We start from the raw sequence: 20,634 nt of genomic DNA on the forward strand, positions 1-20,634 counted from the left end.
TAGATTAGTTATGTAATGTGTGTAGAGGGTGATGAAGAGGAATATCAAGTACTCCACTACCCTAACTGAAGTGATGAGTTTGATTTGGAGACTGATTTCGTTGGGGGCTGGGATGAGCTAGCTACTGATAGTCCCTGGACCTCAGAGGCTGCACAGATGACTGAGGTCTGACTCCAGACTGCCAACACTGGAGGGGTGATTGATTGTAAACAAGATTTTTATTAAATGTCTTAATGTTTTTAAGTGGCATACTTTTTTTATTCTTCATAATAAAGCATGTGTAAGCATTAAAATAATTATTATCAAAATGATTGGTAATGTCTATATTTCAGGTTCATTCAGGTTTAAATCTGCAAGGCTGGCGCATAATTTTTTAAATTAGTTTAGCAGTTAGAGTACACATAAGGTCAAATATTTAAAACAAAAATTACCAATTTTTGTGTTTATTGATGAATTTCTGTCCATATATCAAACCCTTATGAAATTTATCTCTTAAGATGTTTACAATTTTTCTCTTTCTTTTCTTTATAACTTCAATATTTTCACATCCAACCCTTCATCGACAACAAAAGAAGAAAAAAATGAAATTGACAATTCCTTATATTTGCATAAATTCACTTTTACTAATCAAATCTTATACAACTGCTATTTATTATATTGAGAGTAATAAATTTATTTGAAAAAAAAATACAGTAATTTTACTGTTTTAATTGGTCCTATTGCTGAATCAGAGCAATTATTCAGTGATTTAAACAAAATTATAAATACATTATTTTTATATATATATATTGATATGTATTGAAAATAGTGACTAAACAATATAAAACATTGAACTACTTAAAATGTTACGATATACATACAATACTAACAAACTATTGAAAAGGATTGATCTTTCTTCAAAATATATTTATGTATTTGCACATTATGTTTCACGATACATAATTGATGTTTAAATAAATTAATTGTTATTAATTATTACACTTGGTCACTCTAAAATTTTAGACATTTCAAACATTTTATCCTCGAAAAAATTACGTTACATTTCATTTCACATGTATACAATTAGATTCTGCAGAATCAAATAAATAATTTATTGACAATTGATATAATTATATAAGCAATAGGCTTATGTTTTATCTTAAAATCATGTTCTTAAGAAATTTATAAAATTAAATCTCTCATAAACAAGAAATAATGTAAGGCTATTCTTATTTCGTACATTTTTATTTTTCACAACTCTCTCTCTCTCTCTCTCTCTCTCCCCCCAGATAAGAACATTTTTTAAAGCACACTTAAATAAAATTAAGTATATTAAATTTATGTTACTACCTTGGTATTATTCAACAGATTAAATTTGATTTGTATTACATATTGTTATGTCAACTCAGAATGAAATTTTTGAACAGGCTTTTCTCTTCATATTTTCAAGTATACAACATAATACAGAAAAAATTATACGATTTTTTAAAAATAACATCAAAATTCTACATTTATTTTTTAACCTTTGTAGAAACATTAAACTTTAATATCACATTGTTAATAGCAACAATAGGAAATGGAAACTGTTATGTTCAGTCCCCCAATTTTATTACAAACTGTTATTAGAACAGAAAATATTGTAGTGAGAAAAGCCTGGTGCAAAACCAACGGTTTTCAATAAAATTGTTTAATTTTTAAAAAATTAGACGTTTAATTTAATTTTTGAGGTTCAAATGTTTTTAATTCAAGTAAATATTGAGCTTAGCTATTAAAATGTACAATTGCTCTTAAGCACTTATTAAACAAAACTATATTTTTCCTGACATTAAATATTAACAGCTTTGGTATAATTGATATCAGCCTTTAATATTACAATTTTGTATTACCTCAGGGAAAAGGCCTGAAAAGAAGAACACTCAGTCCATTAGATGAAAGAACTTATCCCAGATTTAAAAAAAAAATACAAATTCATGTTGCATTTTCCCCAGTTTGCAATATAGATTAAGATATTTGAACTTACAAAGAAATCTGTGTTGATATTGTAGTTTTATTGAGATTTCGACCCATCTGGCTGTTAAAGAGGCTGCGCAAATGATGCTCAAAATGTAAAAAACAAAACAAAAAAACAGATTTCTTGGTTTTTTCAAATGCACTTCATCTAAAACATATAAAAGCTTTGTTTTAAAATATCTTTAAAAGAATTAAATATTGGCATACATATTTTAAACTGATCCATCAAATGGATGAAAAAATCCAGTTCCAATTAATTCATATTGTACAGTGGGTTTTACCAATTGTCTAAGAAATCAAACCCAGTTTTTGGCATGTCTGATTGAAGCATATCGTTCTCATCTTCGAATGATGGTTTTGACGGAGGCGGTGGAGGTGGATTCTTTGGTTTAAGCACATAAGTGTTCTGCTTATTTTTTTCATCAGATGACATTTTTTGTGTTGGTTTGGTTAGTTCTTTTGTCTTTTCATTACTAACAGAATTTTTTTGAACACTATTAATCACTTCAGAACAAAGTACCTTGCGATTGGGTGTATTGTCGATAAATTTACAAAGATTACACTGACTCGTTGAAAACCATGAAAATGTCGATAGCGATTCATAATGCAATGCACTCTGAAACAGTAATATAATAAAATTATTTTCTGATGGTCGTTGATGTCTGCAGGATGATAACATGAAGTTTTGGTCTGCCAGATGTGTAAATGCTAAGCATGAACGACAGACCGAAGCAGCGATGATAGCAGGGCCAGGATGGTTGTCGATCACTTCATCCTGATACCTATCATTAGCTACCATTAAGTCACTTTGGGATAGACTTCTAATAAATTTAGAGAAGCATCTATGAATGTACTCTAATAATAAAAAAATATGTTAATTGTTGCAAATACAATCTAATAAACCACGGAAGATGATAAAATGCCACGTTTCTGACAAAGGGAGAACAAAAGGATATTCTGCAAAATAGAGAACTAATGTTCACCCATTTTAAAAGAAATGCAGAAACAATCCAAAAGAAATAGTTATGCTTTTCCTAATTGATAATAAATCTACATTACAACAACCACAGGCAGACCAGTATGTTCAGAAATGACATAACTAATTGTTCATCTCACAAAGACTTCAATATGAAATTACATCATAACAATAAAAGCAACATCATTAGAGAGTAAAATAAATAAATAATACAATTTCTTACATTTTGGTATGTGTTTTGATAATGGCTTTCCAAATGGGTATCTATAAGCAATTTATTAATTAGATCGTTCCTTTCCTTATTAGTTAATTTTGGCCAAATTGTCTTATTTTCATTCTTAATTCTTGTTATATCTTCTGCCATCCTTTGAGCCACAGGTGTGATATTTTGTAAGTAATCTTGACACAATTCTTCCATATCTGCAGAAAAGATCGCCCTATTTGGAAACGGAAAATCAACAATTAACAAAAAAATAATTTAATTAATTATTTTTATAATTATATAGATTTTATTTATACCATTAATAAACTCTCTTCCACAAAAGTTGCCTTGTATTTGGCTAAAAATCGAACATAACGGTACGACCCTACGAATTTGTCAAGACAAAGGTAAACAGTACCCGTATCAAACAATGTTAGAAATGTAAATATACGCCCAGTACCGGTCGTGATTACTATCGACAAATTTCGATATTTCGATCCTTTGAATATTTTCCCTTTCAGGGTCGATTAATTTGTAGAGACAGGAATCACATCTAAATTTATTTATTTGTATTCACCAGACCAGAGGCTGAATACAATTAAGTATTAAACTATATGTATATTTAATTAGGAATTAGCTAACCAACTCATCAAACTAGCCCCAGAAATAAATTTAAAAAAAATCAAAATTTACTTTTATGTATACACAAAATTTTGCATTAATAATTTATAGGTTCATTTATATACTTGATGCTGCAAGTATCATGCTTAAAATTAACCTTATTCTCCATGTTAAACTTTACTAAAGTACACTCCCAGCCAAAATTATAGGCCACTCTCTCATTTTGTTAATTATTATTCTTGTAATAAAGTTTTATAATTTATCAGCAACAAATAAACATCGTTGTAAACACAGAAACATTTAAAAATCTTTTTATTATTTTCTAGATGTTTGTGTTTTTCAGATTAGAGAAAAACATCAATATTTATATGCCACCCTCAGTTTTTGTCTTTACTGAATTAATATTTTGTTAAATAAAAAAATATAATATGTAATAAATAAATATATAATAAAATGTGTAAAAAATTATTCCGGTGTGTGAATGAGAAGAGCTGATAACAAGAACATTCGCTTTCACCAAGATGATGTCCGCAGAAAAAAAAAAAAAGTTTCAGTTTTACCTGGCGAGTATGGGGTATGATTACCAGATCTCTACATTACTGATTTGTCGGGAAAACTTTTCGAGCAATTTATCTCCATAGAAGAACGCGAACATTTCATTGTAGAAAAGTCAAGCAATATTTGACAAAATGACAAACTTTGTACATCCTTTACAAAAGTTATGGTGCAAGTGTGAAGAACAACTGGCAAGCAACAGCACTAATAGTAATCGGAAAAATAATAATAATAAAAAAAAGAACTGACCTATATTTTTGTTATGTCAGATTTTCATTGATTTTTTTTTTAAATCAAAAAAGTTCTTTTTCAAAAGCCTTGTTAATTAGAATTAATTATTGTGAAAAAATTCATGTGCCAAAAAATTTGAACAGTATTTAACTTAAAATTGGCCTTATGAACTCACATATTAGCCTGATATGAATTGGCAATTGGCTTGATATATGTTTGGGGTAAGGGTAGCGTGGAAAAAAAAGGAACAGTGGCAACAGTGGACGTTGAACCCACAACAGAGGGGCCAAGAGTCGAGACTCGAGAGACTATCACGTTAACCACTCAGCGACCACAGTCCCCACTGAATAAAGTTATTTAAAAAATAAAATAAAAATCATTAGATGAGGTTCATACATGAGGTTTTCAAAAAAGAACAAAGATCTGCAAAAAAATAATGCTATGATAAAAGGGTTACATTGCAAGGTGTATATTATAAAGAAATGTGATGGGATTTTTAAATTTATTTTTGAAATAATGTATAAATTTGTCTTTGAATAAAATACATTTGGAAGAACATTTGATAAATCACCTAAATATTATATACAAACTATTTAACAACCTGTCTCAGGGGCCTGCTAAAGTATTGTTTTTTATTTCAACATCAACAGTGAACACATTTATAAACAAAACTTTAAAACATTTATTTTTTACAATATTAAAAGTTTTTTCTTTTGTTACTTTATAGGTTCCTGAATGTGGGGCCTTTTAAACTGCTTCATTACTTGCAGTTATTACCCTAATTTAAGTCAGTTCATGATTGTCCATTTTGCAGATCTAAAGGCTTTGCAGCAGTCCAAAACAAGAAAAAAGACATCTAGCGAAATATTCTTCTATCCAGACCTTATCTAGCTTAGCACATTAATTGTAAAATCACTGGATCACATATATTATATTATTTATGTTAAACCTGTCAGAATTTCTGAAAAATTACTCTTTTACATGTTTATGCTATAGTTTCTGGCTAAGCCAGTCTAAGGGGACAATTCACACATTTAACAAAAAGTGGGAAAACAACTGACATGTAATAGATGAAGAGAATAAGAAAGGAGTGAAAGAATAGAGATAGAAGGTTTGATATAGCAATAGAATATACAAGAAAGAATAATATTGATTTTGTAACTTAGAAGAATCTAAAGTTAATCTTCATGAAACATTTAATTAAATTTGAAAGGAAATCTTAAAAAGAGAAAGGATGCGTACCAAAATAATAAAAGCTGACAACTCTTTGTTTTATGTTTTCAGTATATCAGAAAGGTAAAAAAACCTTTATTTCCAAATTTTTATGGTGAAAGTTTGATATTTCAACTCACAGTGTTAAAAAGGTTATTATTTTGAAAAATATTGAGATGTGTAAAATGAAAAAGCACAAATCGGGCATGTAAACAAATACTGGAGACAGATACATGGGGACAATCAAGAAGGTGGACAAACAAGAAACCAACAATTTATTACACAAAAATTCTTCACTGAAGATGGGACAATAATCCATATTTATTTCTCATCAAGAAAAAAATAGGGGAAAATTAACAAAATTGTGATAAATATAAAAAACAAACATCTACAGCAATAAATTTAAAAGTGTACAAATAAATAAAACATGTATGTATATTACAAATTTGAACTTACACTTTGCATATATTCATTTACCAATACCATAACCATGTACTGATCATTATGATTCTCTTGCCTTTTCCAAAGCTGAAATTGCCCTCTGTATATAAAAATCTTTATACATGGCTGGCAGTGTTTTGAAAATCTTTAAAGCTTTATTTATATCAGATAGTGCCTGCAATCAAAGAGCAACAATAAAAATGTTTCAATTAAATTTATTCCTTTCATTCTAAACATCCCTAAAATTCTATAATATTAAGCTTAACATGTAAAATAAATAAGCAATCAAATCAAACATTTTACACATTTATTAACAGAATTCAGTGAAACAATCTTAATAAAATAAAGGTAAGATGTGTATTCTTTTTACTTTAAAACAAGGTAATTTATATATTCAAAATGTTTGATTTTATTAATTGAAACAACTTAACTTCTTAGAATGTAAGTAAATTTTTGGTTTTGAGTCACCTACTTTTGAGAGTTACAAGGGAAATGAGTGTGTTCTTAGTAAAAGATCAAATAGAATGAGTGCCGGAAATGAAGTATTTGTTTTATTAGTAAACCGGAAAATTATCTGGAAATCCCAGAGTTGCTGAATCCTCAATAAAAATCATAAATGATCTGTGTGCACGGATGTATGGGGGCATAAAACAAGAAGCTCTCTAAAACAAGAATTTATCTCTATTTCTAGGATTAAGCAAGCAAGCTCAGTATGGGCGTGATGAATCAAGAATAATTTCATACATTATGAAGAGCTCAAAGGCTTTTTGCCATAAAAATGATTAACGAAATGCCATATAGCATGCTTGGTGACTAACATCACTCCCATTAAGGTTAAACAGCTCACCAAAAATTATGAAATAATCCAAGGGAACAAAATTCTGCACAGCAATGAGGGTGAATATGATTGGCCAGTGCATTATAACATGAACGAAAAAATTCACTCTAGACTAGGACAATTTTGCTCTTATAACCAGGCTGAGGAGCTTGCGATTTTTAAGTCTCATGATTAACACAGGCCAGGTGCTATTTGGCAGGAATAAAAAATGTTATTTATATGGATAAAGAATAAAAAATATAAAAAATCATATCCAATTATGTGAGGACATTAGGGTTCAAGCAAAGTGACTCAGTGATGAAGGAATACAACAAACTAATTGTCTTTGCTTGGAGTAAAAGCTTACAAACACTGAATCAAGGTATGGTCTTGAAGAAGAAAGCAAGTTTAGTGAGTTATTTTAAGATCATCAAGGCAAAACAATCTTAAATATGTCTACAGATTGACATATTTAAGTTTTTATAGGTGATCTTAAATTTCATTGAAAACCAATTTAATTCTTCAAGACCATACCTTGATCCAGAGTGTTCGTAAGTGAAAAAGTGGTTGATATTTCTAATGTTGAAAACAGAAACTTTGAGTAAAAGTGTATGTTGACATCCAAGGTAATAAAGAGGCAGATCTACTGGCTAAGGAGGCTGCCTAAGACATCCAGCTACTGGTAGACTACAGCGCCCAGTTATATCTCATCCGTAATTAGAAAACACCTTCTGATAGACTGTTAAAAATAGAATCTTGCATGAAGCAGGTCAACAGAAGGGAAGAAACAAGACATTTTTCCCCAGCTATTGAAGAATTAGTCAAATTGATCTGTACTCATGAACCTAACATTACATGCAGAGATTTGGACTAGCAATATCGCCAGCTTCCTTATTCAAGATGTGAAGCACTGGAGGCAGCAAGAGGGTTATTTAGCATCTCATCCAGAATTCACCTCGTCAAAAAAGAAAACTTTGGAATGTTTTTTCAATTTATTACAAAATTGAATTTGTTCCCTTAATTATATGTAATGTCCTTAATCTTATTAACAAAATTAATAAATAAATAAAAAATAAAATAAATAGATTTTTGCACCTTTATTACATGCTATACTATTTGTGGAGTATGTAGAGAAATAAAAGTAATTAAATTAATTTTTAAAAACCTACCTTTGCAGCTGGAAGAAGGTCTTTATTGCCATAAACATCAGTTTTATCATAGAGCTCATGTGGCAGGTTTTTCCAAAAAACATTTACCCCTATTCCAAATGTTTTTGCAGTCGTATTGTGGTGCCACAATGCTGGTATGTACAGTACATCACCCGGTTTCATAATGCATTCATACTGAGTCGCTTTTACAAAATTCGGAAACTTTTCCACATTCGGACAGTCAATGTCAAGCACTTCCGATTTATCCCCATTCAGATACATATGCTGGGTGTCATGCGGGCTGAAAAGCACGACCCGCTTCTCTCCAGATATTTGCAATAGTATGTTGTCCATGATGTCATAATGCGTCCAGATCTGAACGCCACAAGACCCAATTCTAAAAACGCTGGAGAAGAAATCTGATTTGTCGAATAGTTCTGGGTACTTTATATCACGCGATATTTGCGGAAATTGTTTTTCCACATTGGCAACATCTTTTCCCCTTCGATCTGAACCGGTTGATCGAAGATAATAGCGTTCGTTTTCACACAGAAACCACTTGGTGTTTTTTTCAGCAGCTGCTCGTCTTATAAATTCATCAAAACGAAGCGTTTTATATGTGAAGTTTTTGTTTATAAAACTCATGTTGCCCACTGGGCTTACATGAACTTTAACTTCATTTTCACCTAGAGCCTCAGCCAGGTAATCTACTGTCCATTTTTTAATGCAATCTCCTATATCTATGTTTTTAATGAGTAAAGGCCTCCGCTCATTTGCGATGAATTGTTGAAAATGATCTTTTGAAACATAATCATATATTTCTACAGGTTTAATTTCAATGGACATGATCGCTTACCGTCATCGTCCAACAAACTCCAGGAAATAATATTATATAGCCTGGCAGTTTCTGAAGAAGAAATAAAACAGCAATTATGATTTAATAGACCAAATAGTAAAATTACAACGTTCTACAAATATTCAGGATTACAGGTAAAACAACCGAGAGGTTTTAGATTATACAATGATAAAACCTATGCCTGAAAAACCAATATGTATACAAAATATCTATCGATTAATAAATATCGAAATTGAAAGACAAAAAACAGGATTCAAATAAAATATTTAAGATGAGAAAAATATAAGTAGTTTAGAAAAAAACACCACCATACATTTATACATATTTAAAAACATAAGAGTACAGGGAATTGCTTGATAATAGCAATTAACATCTTTAAAACTGCTATAACGATGAATCTGCTCTTAATGTGACCTCACACTTTCTTCAATTCACACATGACCACAAAATAATCTGAGAACCATTCTGAATGTGACTACGTTTAATTACAGTCCAAACTAGTTAACCTGGAAAAGGAAAAGGACCTGGAAGGTGCATCATATATATGACAATGAACATTAAGAAATGCAACTCTTTTAGCAGACTTAAATCTACCCTATCCTCCCCTTATGTCATATATATTAAGTAGAGTAAAAATTATCAAAGATCTTGGTATTCACTTTCACCAATCTTATCCTTTAAGCACCATATCATCCTTCTAGCCAGTAGAGCGAACTTCTTCAGTAAGGATGTAGTCGACCAGCATGTTATTTCTAGAAGTGCATCAAGGAAAAGATGGTTCTATTCACAGATTTTCACTCATTTCTACTCATAGAAAAACCAAAAAAATCTGTGAGTAATACCATTTTTTGTAAAAAGGGAATCAACATGCTCACCCTACCATCTCCAAAGTAATTGAAATAAATTAAAAAAAAAAATCCAAATTAATTAAAATTGCTACATCAATCAGGGATGTGGCCCAATAAACAAAATTTTATAAACTTGCTAAGCTTTCAGGTGTAAATATTTCACCTTCCTTAGGCAAAGCATCTTTCGCCTTGTATTTTTTAATTTTTTTATAAATTTGCCCTCAGGAAGGCAAAATAGATAAGCCAAAATCTTGGCAAACTTATAAAAGTTTTGTTTATTGTACCAAATCCCTGATCCACTTTTAGAAACAAATTATTATTATTCATCTCTCAGCACTGTGCCGAATTTTATTTCAATTACTTTGGAGAAACATTTTCTAAATATTTTCACTTTCAGGCCATGCTGAACAATATTTAAAAAACAAAATAAAGAATAATAAAAGTTGCCCCTTATACATATAACGTTTCCACTGTAATATTTTTATAACAAAAATTAATAATAAATTCTTCTTTGTTTAATCTTTTTAAAGCAAAATAGGGGGGGGAACAATAAGATTAAGTACAATTTTAAAAGTCTTTATTTACAAAATATTCTTAAAATTAAATTTTTTGTTTGTAAAATAATTCAACGAGCATCAAAAACAACCACTGTAAAAAAAGGTTAAGGAAACTAAATCTGTCAAAAATGTATTAATTACATGGATTAGTAAAATATGTAATAAAAAGGATACGCCTTGTGGTCCTCTTTTTGTACATTATTCTGTAACCGCATTCTATACATCGAATTGGATCCCTTGGTCCTATAGTGTACTCTCGATGGCATTCTGCAAAACAAAAAGATAATAAATGAATAAAATGAAAGAGAAAATCAATATTTGTAATGATTTAAAAAATTCAGTGCTAAAAGTTTAAGTTACTATATGGATAATCAAGGACATATATAACAATTTTTTAATTGAATACAGACTAGTACAACAAACATGTTTTCTCATTTTTCCTTTGGAACAAAACGGCAGTGCAGTTCTTTTCTTACCAATATACCAAGGATGTAACTCTGATATAGGTCTGATGAGGAGGCAGGCTAAGCTCCAAAATGCATATCCAAAAATGAAAAAAATACTTAAAATAGGAATGGAAAAAAAAAAAAATTAACTTCTTGTAGTGGCAACACAAGTCCTAACAAATGGATCAGTTGTTTAGTTTTCTTCTATAGTTTACGACTGCATGATTTTATGTTGCTGAGCTGCTATTTTCTCATTTAATCCTTTCTTCCATTAATTAGCCTCAGAGTGTCACTTTTTATACACTTAAGCATATTGAATATTATAAACACAACCATATTAGTCAAATTAGTTATTAGTCTATTATTTTTTGTGATACTTTTTACAAGTTTGATTTATTTTTAATCTAATAATTGATTTCTTTGCACAATTTTTCACATTAGGTGTGAAACCCTAAAGCAAAGATTAAATGAAAGCATACCTCCACAAATGTACATCATAGGCGTTTTGGCTGCCTGGTCGCTATTTTTCTGGTCCATTGCCTATCGTAAAAGTTGTTTAACCCTAAAACTTGTAAATATTCCAGCTATTTTCAAATTATCACTGGTTTTGCCGAAATCTCATATTTTGCAGGTTCATGCAAAAAAAGTATACAGACGCCTCACGCCAGTACCTTCCGACTGAACCTTCCGCTAGTGTAACCTGTAGGTACTTACTACTTTCCACTTGGTAGTGGGGTTCTCGCTAGTCGGAAATAGTATCGATTACTTGACTTGTATCGACCATTCGGTACTACGTATTACATAGTATTTTTTAATTTTTCCTCTGTTATTGAAAAAGATAAGAAACTGTAATAATTAAATTGTGAAATTTGTCAGTAGATTAGTTTTATTCCGAGACATAATTTGTAGATAATTGAGTTGATTGTTTTGAAGTTGAGATATGTGGACAAAAGATGCTTCTAAATTTAAAAAATGGGTTAAAAATTTGTCGTTCTAACTTGTAAAATATAGAATTTTATCACTTTCGCTCTTCTAAAATATTTTTTGGAAGGCATACACTTTTTATTTTCATCACGTTATTCTAAAGTAGGCTGCTTTTGAATAATTATAAACTTTTTTAAGGAAGATCAAGTCAACTTTCAGTGCTTTTTTTCATATCTAATTATGTGTAGGCAAGACTAATAGCAATAGCAAACAATTTTCTCTTTTTAATTTGATTCAATTTGATACCTCACCAGAAGTATCGAGTAAAAAGTGCTGGTATCGAATAAAGCTTCGATACTATTTCTGCGTGGTAAACGTTCTCTTGCGTTTCGATATATTTATATTGTTCGGCTTCAACGTTTGTTTTGGTTGAGATTACTGGTTTATATTTCTTTTTAAGGAATGGGTTTAATTTGAGATTTAACAACTTAACAATAAACCTAAGAAGTTTTTTTTCTCAAGTGCTGTTTTGGTAATACAGGAGTACATCATAAATGGTTGCCGGCTGCTTAAGGATGTAACAGTTGATTTTTTCCCATCTATTACTTACTATTCTAGTATTTTAACCATAAAATAATAAAACAACAAAATAAAACAAAAGCCATGGGCAACGATAGGGTGAATGCAAGGAGACGAAGTAGGAGTCGTGAGAGGGACAGAAGAGAAAGGAAGAGATCACGAAGTCGTTCGCGAAGATCAAGAAGTAAAAGTCGAGAGAAGGATAGAGACCGGGATAGATTTAAAAGAGCAAATAAGGATGATGGGAAGTCAAACCAGTAAGTTGTTAATCTTTTCACACTTGTGATTACATTTTATTTCTGTTTGCATAATATTTGAAATCGAGTAATTGTTTTTTGTGTTACACCAAACAGTTAGTTGTTCTGTAACTTGGCATAGCTGAGCCTCTAGTGATGCCAGTATTTTTGCGCCACTGCTCTATGCTGACGAATGCAGTGCTTCTCACTCAATTGGTTATCATTTTCCTTAAAGATCTCCATTGCCATTTTCATTGAAATTTTTGTCAGTTTACCTCAATCTAGAACGGAAAAATAAACTGAACAATTTACTAAACTGTGGCTCAGCTTTAGTCTAGTTTTTCTATTTGTTTTTTTAGTTGCATCAGTTTTCATTATTTTTATTGTTGTGTGAGTGTGTGGTTTGGCAAAAAATTAATTATAAACCAATGAGTGGCTGGATAGGAGCACATCTGTTGATGTAAACTAGCTTTGGATAATCAGTAAAGCTATTAAAAAGCCGAAAATAAATGAGATCCTTAAGTCCAAGCTAAATACTGGACATTTCACTGAATAGAAGTGGTCAATTTTCTGACATAATGCCATATGTGATAAACTGACAGATAAATTGTATTTAGGTCTAGAGAGAAATATGTTACTTAAGGAGAAAATAACGTACAAGTGATTGGTTCTAGGAAAAGTAATATGTAAGGGAATTTGGCTCCTGCCTCATCTGATTAGATTAGATTGAAAAGGAGACTAACTCTTTACACCCAATGTACCGCAACCAGTATGTGTCTATTAGCTTTCTACCAATCTCAAAACTTTTTCAAGAATTCTCGTATGTACCCTTTTCTTTAGAAAAGGCCTGGGTTTTTCCTCTTTCAGTTGTAGGAATCAACCTGCATTATACTTTGTACCAACAGAGAACATGCTCCGCTGTCTTTTTCTTCCTGGAAATATTTGCTCAAGCTTGTTTCTTCCGAGTCTATTTATATTTCTCCAGAGTCTGCATTGTCCAGTCAGCACTCAAACTACTATTCTAGTTCTAGTCCTAACATGCTAGTATTTCGTTTGTTAGTTCCTGCTATGGTCATTTGATGAATTTTTTCGCAGGCCTTTGTGCTGGACTAAATTTACATTGTTTGGATTTATTTGTAAACCATTGTCTGATGGATCCACATTTTTTGGCAGTTTGGTATGCCACAAAAGTGTTCCGGGCCAATAGGACTCATCTAACTTTCCCTTGTCCAGCCTCATTTGATTTGATAATTTTATTAGATTTTTTGTATTTTAATAAACTCTTTGTCTTCTGTGGTCAATGAAAATTAATTAAACTAATCATGCTTAGTGAGGACATGACGATATAGTCTTGGGGCATTTGTGGGATAGCAGATGTTTAACTTTTACAATGTTTGACTCATGTAACAACGTAATATATGTCCCGATCGTAATGTGTACTTTGAAATTGGCATTGTGGATTGCATTTATATATTATTTGTTTAAATGTGTGGTGATTACACAGAAAACTGACACTTTGAGTGAGTAGAAATACTTTGATTGAATATTTAAAAAAAATTTTTTTGCATTGTAAAAATTACCTTTTTTCCACATCCTACATGTATTTGTTAAATATAAACAATGTTTGTAAAAATGTTTGTAAATCCCAGGCCCTGAAGATGATCTCAATAAAGAAAATGTTTTTCTGAAACCTACGTCATGCCAGACCGCATCTCACGATTTCCATTTATTCATTCACGAATTATTTGTTTATTCATATTTTTTTTAAACAAAATTGAGCATGCATTTTTTACTGGCAATGTATTTAAATATTTTTAAACTTTCTAGAAACCATAACAAGATTGACTCTAAGGCAGATTTAAAAAAACAGGAAGAAAACAAGAATGAAGTTCCCACACAAAAAAAAGAGCCATTATCTTTAGAAGAACTCTTGGCGAAGAAGAAAGCCGAAGAAGAAGCAAAAAGCAAGGTTTGCATGTTGTTAAATTTTAAAACTAGATTTTACTTCCATTATTACACTTACAAGCGTTATATTTTATTAAATTAATTCCCAGTAGTAATGTTAAGTCCACAGTGTGACAGACAGTGCATTTCTAATTATGAATATTTAGCTAAAACGGAACCAAGTATTCTGTGGTAGTTATTAAATTATAATAGTAGTTAATAAATCAGCTACCATAGAATACCTGGTTTCTTTGTACCTAAATATTCATCATTAGAAAAGCACATTAAATTAATATGTAAATAGAGAATGTAATATTTAAAGCGTGGGAGTGTGTGATTATGAATTTTTTTACTTTTTCTAGCCTAAATTTCTTACAAAAGAGGAACGTGCGGCTGAGGCAATAAGGAAAAGACAGTTGGAGGTAGAGTTGCAAAGGAAACAATTGGAAGAACAAAAGAAAAAATTTGAGTCTTTCCGAGTGCCAGATGAAAATAGGAGAGAACATGATAATAGGTATTCACTAATTTATCACACACTAATTAATTAAATTCAATTAAATGAGGATATGTCTATTTAAAATTTATAATAAAATGATCCCACATTAATCATATTGATTGACCTTAATGCTTTAAAGCTTTGTCAAATTATTGTAGATCAGCGCTAATGATATATGTTTTATTTATTAGTCTTTTTTTTTTATATATGGGAAGCCTCTTTTTTCCTAAAAACATTAGGTGTCTTTACGTCTGGTATACTAAGACATTTTAAAAAATTACATTAATTTTAAATTTATATAAATTGCAGAAGAGAACGACAGCCAAGAGGGTCTCAACCCGAGATTAGGTCCAACGAGGACAAAGAGTTGATAAAAGACAAGGAAAAAGAAGGTGAAGCCATCAAAGAGAGATATTTAGGTCTAATTAAAAAGAAGAGGAGGGTCAGAAGATTAAATGATAGAAAATTTGTATTTGATTGGGATGCCTCAGAAGACACATCTGTAGATTACAATCCACTGTACAAAGAAAGACATCAGGTATACAAATTTAATTTTAAAATTTTATTTACAAAATTTAATTGATGGATGGTAAATTATTTTTTTAAATAACTAATTGTTTATGTAAAGGTATATAAAAAATAATCATAATTCAGTTTTAATTAATGGATTGAGAAATTTACTCTGCCAATCATATTGCACTTTTTTACTCCCTTTTTTCATACATTTTTAACATAATAGTAATTGCCCTACTTTATTGAAAGATGGAAAAAAAATATTTTTATGACAAATTATGGTTTTTTAAAGGCTGAAAATTTATGGAAAATGTTGCATTTGTTATTAATGCAAGATATATTGTTTTAGGTACAATTTTTTGGCAGGGGAAATGTTGCTGGAATAGACATTAAAGCTCAAAAGAGAGATCAATCGAAATTTTATGGCGATCTTCTAGAAAAGAGAAGAACGGAAGCTGAAAAAGAACAAGAGAAGTATGACTTTTTCTTATTTTATCAAGTTGAAATTTATTATTAAAATATGTTATCTGATGAATCTGGTAAAGAAAAATTTATATGAAAAATTGAGAAATCAGCAATAAAAAAAATCCAACGTTAGGTAGAAAGTTAAAAATAAATAGATTTCATTACAAAATTTGCATTGCTTCATCCTTGTGTAAACTTTCCTTTTTCGAAAAGAAAAAAAAATTGACGAATCAAAATATATATTCACAAAATATCTATTTATTTAACTAGAACTTGGATAATAAATCTATAGTTTGTTCAGATCCAATATTGGTCTGCCTATATTTGTTTTGTCATAATTTCAACATGTTAATTTATAATAAAATTACTAAACTAGTGAACTAATTACACTAAAATTTGGGTTTTAATCTTATTTAAAAAATTTAAGGGTACGTTTGAAAAAGGTTAAAAAGAAGGAAGACAAACAAAAGTGGGATGACCGACACTGGTCAGAAAAGGATCTGCCTGAAATGACTGAAAGGGACTGGCGAATATTTCGAGAGGATTACAATATCACTATTAAAGGCAAGTGACATTATATTATTATGTTAAGCCAGAACAATTGATGACATTTAATTTATTCTACAGGAGGAAGAATCCCAGATCCAATTAGAAGTTGGAAAGAGGTCAATTTCCCACCAGAAATCATGGAGATTATTGATAAAGTTGGTTATAAAGATGCTACACCAATTCAAAGACAGGCTATTCCAATTGGTTTACAAGTAAGACTTAAAAAAACATTTATATCCACTTTTTTCCTACAGTGTTTCTTTTGAAAAGTTTTTCCTATTCTTTTTACATTTTCTACTAATAATATATATATATATAGGCTCTATAGCTGAACTAATTTTAATCAAAAGATAAGTTCTCAGTATTTTTGCGTGTTGGAGGTAGCTTGCATAGGTTTCGAATTTGAGGGCAAAATTGTAGTATTGTCTGCATGGTGGTGATGATGGTATGCAAAGTAGGTCAGCAGTATAAACAATATAAAGGATGGGACCAAGAATGCTCCCTTGTGGTACACCAGTTTGTATCTGTCTAATTTTTGAGAACTGTTGCCCCACCTCACTCTCAAGCAGCTGGTTAGAAAGGATTTGCTACATCTAGGCATTCACCTTTATTCTCTTGAGTAGAAACCTTGTTGGATTTTGGAATGATAAGGATGGAAGCTGAATTAGAAGGAATAATTTCATGATTGTCTAGAATGGGTATGAAGCATTTTAAAAGAAGTTTTTTGTGAATTTTGGACAATGAAGGAAGAATACTGATGGGTCTGTAAGCAGATACGTGGTTGAGAGGTTTGTGAGCTTTAGGAAAGAGAATAACGACGGAATATTTCCATAAGAGAGGAAAGTGAATGGTAGGATGGCATTATATATTGTGGTTAAGAAAAGTACGGACTTTTGTTTGAGATTTTGAAGAATGGTGGAGGTAATTAGATTATGCCCAGGGGATTTTTTACTTCTGGGATCAAAAGATAATTTTTTGCCATTCTTTTGTGCTATAGTCCCAACGTCAACTGTGATTTCACTTACCTTTTCTCCATCATGGTATAGATATTAACTAGTCTTACCTTCTCTTTCCCTCCTTTTTTCTTTTCAACCCTCATCCATCCACTCTAAAACCCTGTAATTTATGAGAATTGCTGCAATAATGATTACATGTATATTATTTGTTTTCAGAATCGTGATATTATTGGAGTTGCTGAAACAGGTTCAGGAAAAACATTGGCATTCCTCATTCCTCTATTAATGTGGATCCAATCGCTGCCTAAGATTGAACGATTAGAAGACGCTGACCAAGGACCATACGCCATAATTTTAGCGCCTACACGTGAATTGGCACAACAAATAGAAGAAGAAACAAACAAATTTGGTACTCCTCTTGGTATCAGGACCGTTGTTGTAGTTGGTGGACTTTCCAGAGAGGAGCAAGGATTTAGATTACGTTTGGGTTGTGAAGTATGTGCATTTGTAATTTTTCTATTGATAAGATTTAATATATATTACCTTTGGTTTTAGATTGTAATAGCGACACCTGGTAGATTAATTGATGTGTTGGAAAATCGTTATTTGGTGCTGAATCAGTGTACATATATCGTTCTTGATGAAGCAGATAGGATGATTGATATGGGTTTTGAACCAGGTAAAAATAATTTAATTTATTAATGCTAATATTATGTGAAAGATAGAAAAATATGCATTGTTCAAATATATCCCAAAACTAATCTTGATTCAAATTAATTTTAGATGTACAGAAAATATTGGATTATATGCCAGTGTCAAATTTGAAACCAGATAATGATGACGCTGAAGATGAAACAAAACTTTTGGCAAATTATTACACTAAAAAAAAATACCGTCAAGTAAGTCTCCCAATACAAAATTATTCTATGAGTATGCTTTTTACACAGTGTAAATATTTTATATTCAGACTGTCATGTTCACCGCAACAATGCCTGCCGCGGTTGAAAGGTTGGCACGTACTTATTTGAGGAGACCTGCTGTTGTCTACATTGGTTCAGCTGGTAAACCAACAGAAAGAACGGAACAAATCGTTTACATGATGACGGAACAAGATAAGAGAAAGAAACTAATGGAATTGTTGAACAGAGGCGTTGAACCACCTGTTATTATTTTTGTAAACCAAAAGAAGGGAGCGGATGTATTAGCTAAAGGGCTAGAAAAACTTGGAGTAAATATTGTTTATTATTTTATCAAAAATGCTATCTACAGATTTAATTTATTTTATAAATTTTTTGTTTAGTACAACGCTTGCACACTTCATGGAGGCAAAGGACAAGAACAGAGAGAATATGCTTTGTCCAGCTTGAAGTCTGGAACTAAAGATATCCTTGTAGCTACTGACGTTGCAGGAAGAGGAATTGACATCAAGGATGTATCTATGGTTATTAACTATGATATGGCAAAAACTATCGAAGGTGAGCTAATTGCTTTTTCAGAACCAATTTTTTTTTTTTTTTTTTTGCAAGTTTATATCACATTTATTGTGTGCAAGCGCATAATTATTATTAATTATTAGAGAGATAATATAAATATAATCATTTAGTCAGTCATAAAAATCGATTAAATATGGTATTTTACATGATATATCCACGCATTAAAGAAGTATATTAATATGTTTTTAATACTTTTAGTATAAACTAATTCTTTTGTTTTAGACTATACTCACAGAATTGGTAGAACTGGTCGAGCTGGAAAGACTGGAGTGGCTGTCACATTCCTTACGAAAGATGATTCCGCACTATTTTACGATTTGAAACAAATAATAATCTCCTCCCCAGTTTCCAGTTGCCCACCTGAACTTTTAAACCATCCAGAAGCTCAACACAAGCCGGGAACGGTGGTAGTTGCGAAAAAAAGGAGAGAAGAAAAAATATTTGCTTAATCCCCCCCCCATTATGTGTGGATTTATTATGTTTATTTGAAAGAAAATAAAACGCAAGTTTTATAACTATTTCATCCTGTGTGTTCTTTCAAGCAATATAGCCTATATCGATATTATATTTAAACTATAATTCAAAATATGTACATACATCTCTAAAGTATATTGATTGGCCACAACCAATCTCTTAAGCTATAAGATTTTAATCAAATTTAATGATGATTTTAACGTTTAAAAATTATTTTGAAGAATAATTAACAGGCCTTTTAACGTATATTTCATACAAAAATTAGTTATTAACAATAATTAATAATTAATATTAAACCAAGAGAGCTCAACATTTTTGCATAATAGCACATTCTAGAATCTAGAACATTAGTTGAGTGCAGGGGTGTTGCAGCAGCGCTAGGGCGCTACAAACAACTTTGCTGTCTTTATGAATTTTATATCATAAAATATTGAGAGTGGAGAAAGTAATTCATCAACCGAATCCTACTCCAAACTCACATTCCTTACTAGGAAGAAATCCGCCAGGCCATTTGTGCTCAAAGGGTTGTTGATAGGTAGTCCCAGGATGAAAGGTGTTGGACTTTGAGGTTGGAATGAGGGCCCAGGGGTTTATTGCGCTTCCGAGGACAAATAAGATACAAAACGGGCAATGATTTTGAACTGGAGTGACTGGATTCTTTGGAGGTTGGGACGCTTGGTTGAACCCTACAGTTCAATTCTGTTTATCTAATTTGGCTAATTAGAATTTCAATCTGTTGACAATTATACTTCTGAGTAGCATATATCATCGCTCTTTCATTTTTTTTTGGGGGGGGGACAAGATTAGAGGAGAGGTGATATAATACAGCAAATGGTTATTTGCTGAATCTCATCCATTTCTCAAACCATTCTTCTGAAGAGGAAAGTTGGTACTATTAGTTTCAGAAGGCCACTACTGGTCTGGCTTTATTGAAACTGTTTTTGTGAGAGTACTGTATTGGAATGCCTGCAGTGTACACTGAAAAGAGAGTGAGACCAAGGATGTTGCCTTTGGTAGTTCGGCAGTATAGTAGTTAGGGAAGAAGGATGTTCTGATTTGTAATTGAAAGTACATACTTATCAGACCAATAGGGTTTTAGGAAGGGG

At 31.1% G+C, this 20,634-nt stretch overlaps 2 protein-coding genes across 5 annotated transcripts; one reads left to right on the forward strand and one right to left on the reverse strand.

Moving 5' to 3' along the window:
- Positions 1–427: 427 nt before the first annotated feature.
- Positions 428–9,200, reverse strand: LOC106660845 (tRNA wybutosine-synthesizing protein 5-like). 4 transcript variants are annotated; one of them, XM_024225959.1, is made up of 5 exons: positions 8,214–9,200; positions 6,243–6,402; positions 3,189–3,402; positions 2,197–2,605; positions 428–1,879 (listed from the first exon to the last, which is right to left on the reverse strand). In XM_024225959.1, the coding sequence occupies exons 1-2, from the start codon at positions 9,036–9,038 to the stop codon at positions 6,289–6,291; spliced, it is 939 nt and encodes a 312-aa protein (XP_024081727.1). In that variant the 5' UTR covers positions 9,039–9,200; the 3' UTR covers positions 428–1,879; positions 2,197–2,605; positions 3,189–3,402; positions 6,243–6,288. The 4 variants fall into 4 exon arrangements, with proteins under 4 accessions (XP_024081727.1, XP_024081725.1, XP_024081726.1 ...); XM_024225957.1 differs by having other exon boundaries at positions 428–2,137; XM_024225958.1 differs by having other exon boundaries at positions 2,000–2,605.
- A 2,976-nt stretch (positions 9,201–12,176) lies between these two features.
- Positions 12,177–19,577, forward strand: LOC106660897 (probable ATP-dependent RNA helicase DDX23). Its single transcript, XM_014383927.1, has 13 exons — positions 12,177–12,659; positions 14,466–14,607; positions 14,945–15,096; positions 15,388–15,616; positions 15,941–16,065; positions 16,484–16,620; positions 16,684–16,817; positions 17,778–18,056; positions 18,117–18,240; positions 18,345–18,460; positions 18,529–18,789; positions 18,862–19,036; positions 19,277–19,577. The coding sequence occupies exons 1-13, from the start codon at positions 12,487–12,489 to the stop codon at positions 19,501–19,503; spliced, it is 2,274 nt and encodes a 757-aa protein (XP_014239413.1). The 5' UTR covers positions 12,177–12,486; the 3' UTR covers positions 19,504–19,577.
- Positions 19,578–20,634: the final 1,057 nt, after the last annotated feature.

This window comes from Cimex lectularius, unplaced genomic scaffold, assembly GCF_000648675.2.
Source record: "Cimex lectularius strain Harlan isolate CLEC.00 unplaced genomic scaffold, Clec_2.1 scaffold81, whole genome shotgun sequence".
NCBI classification, from domain to species: Eukaryota; Metazoa; Arthropoda; class Insecta; order Hemiptera; family Cimicidae; genus Cimex; species Cimex lectularius.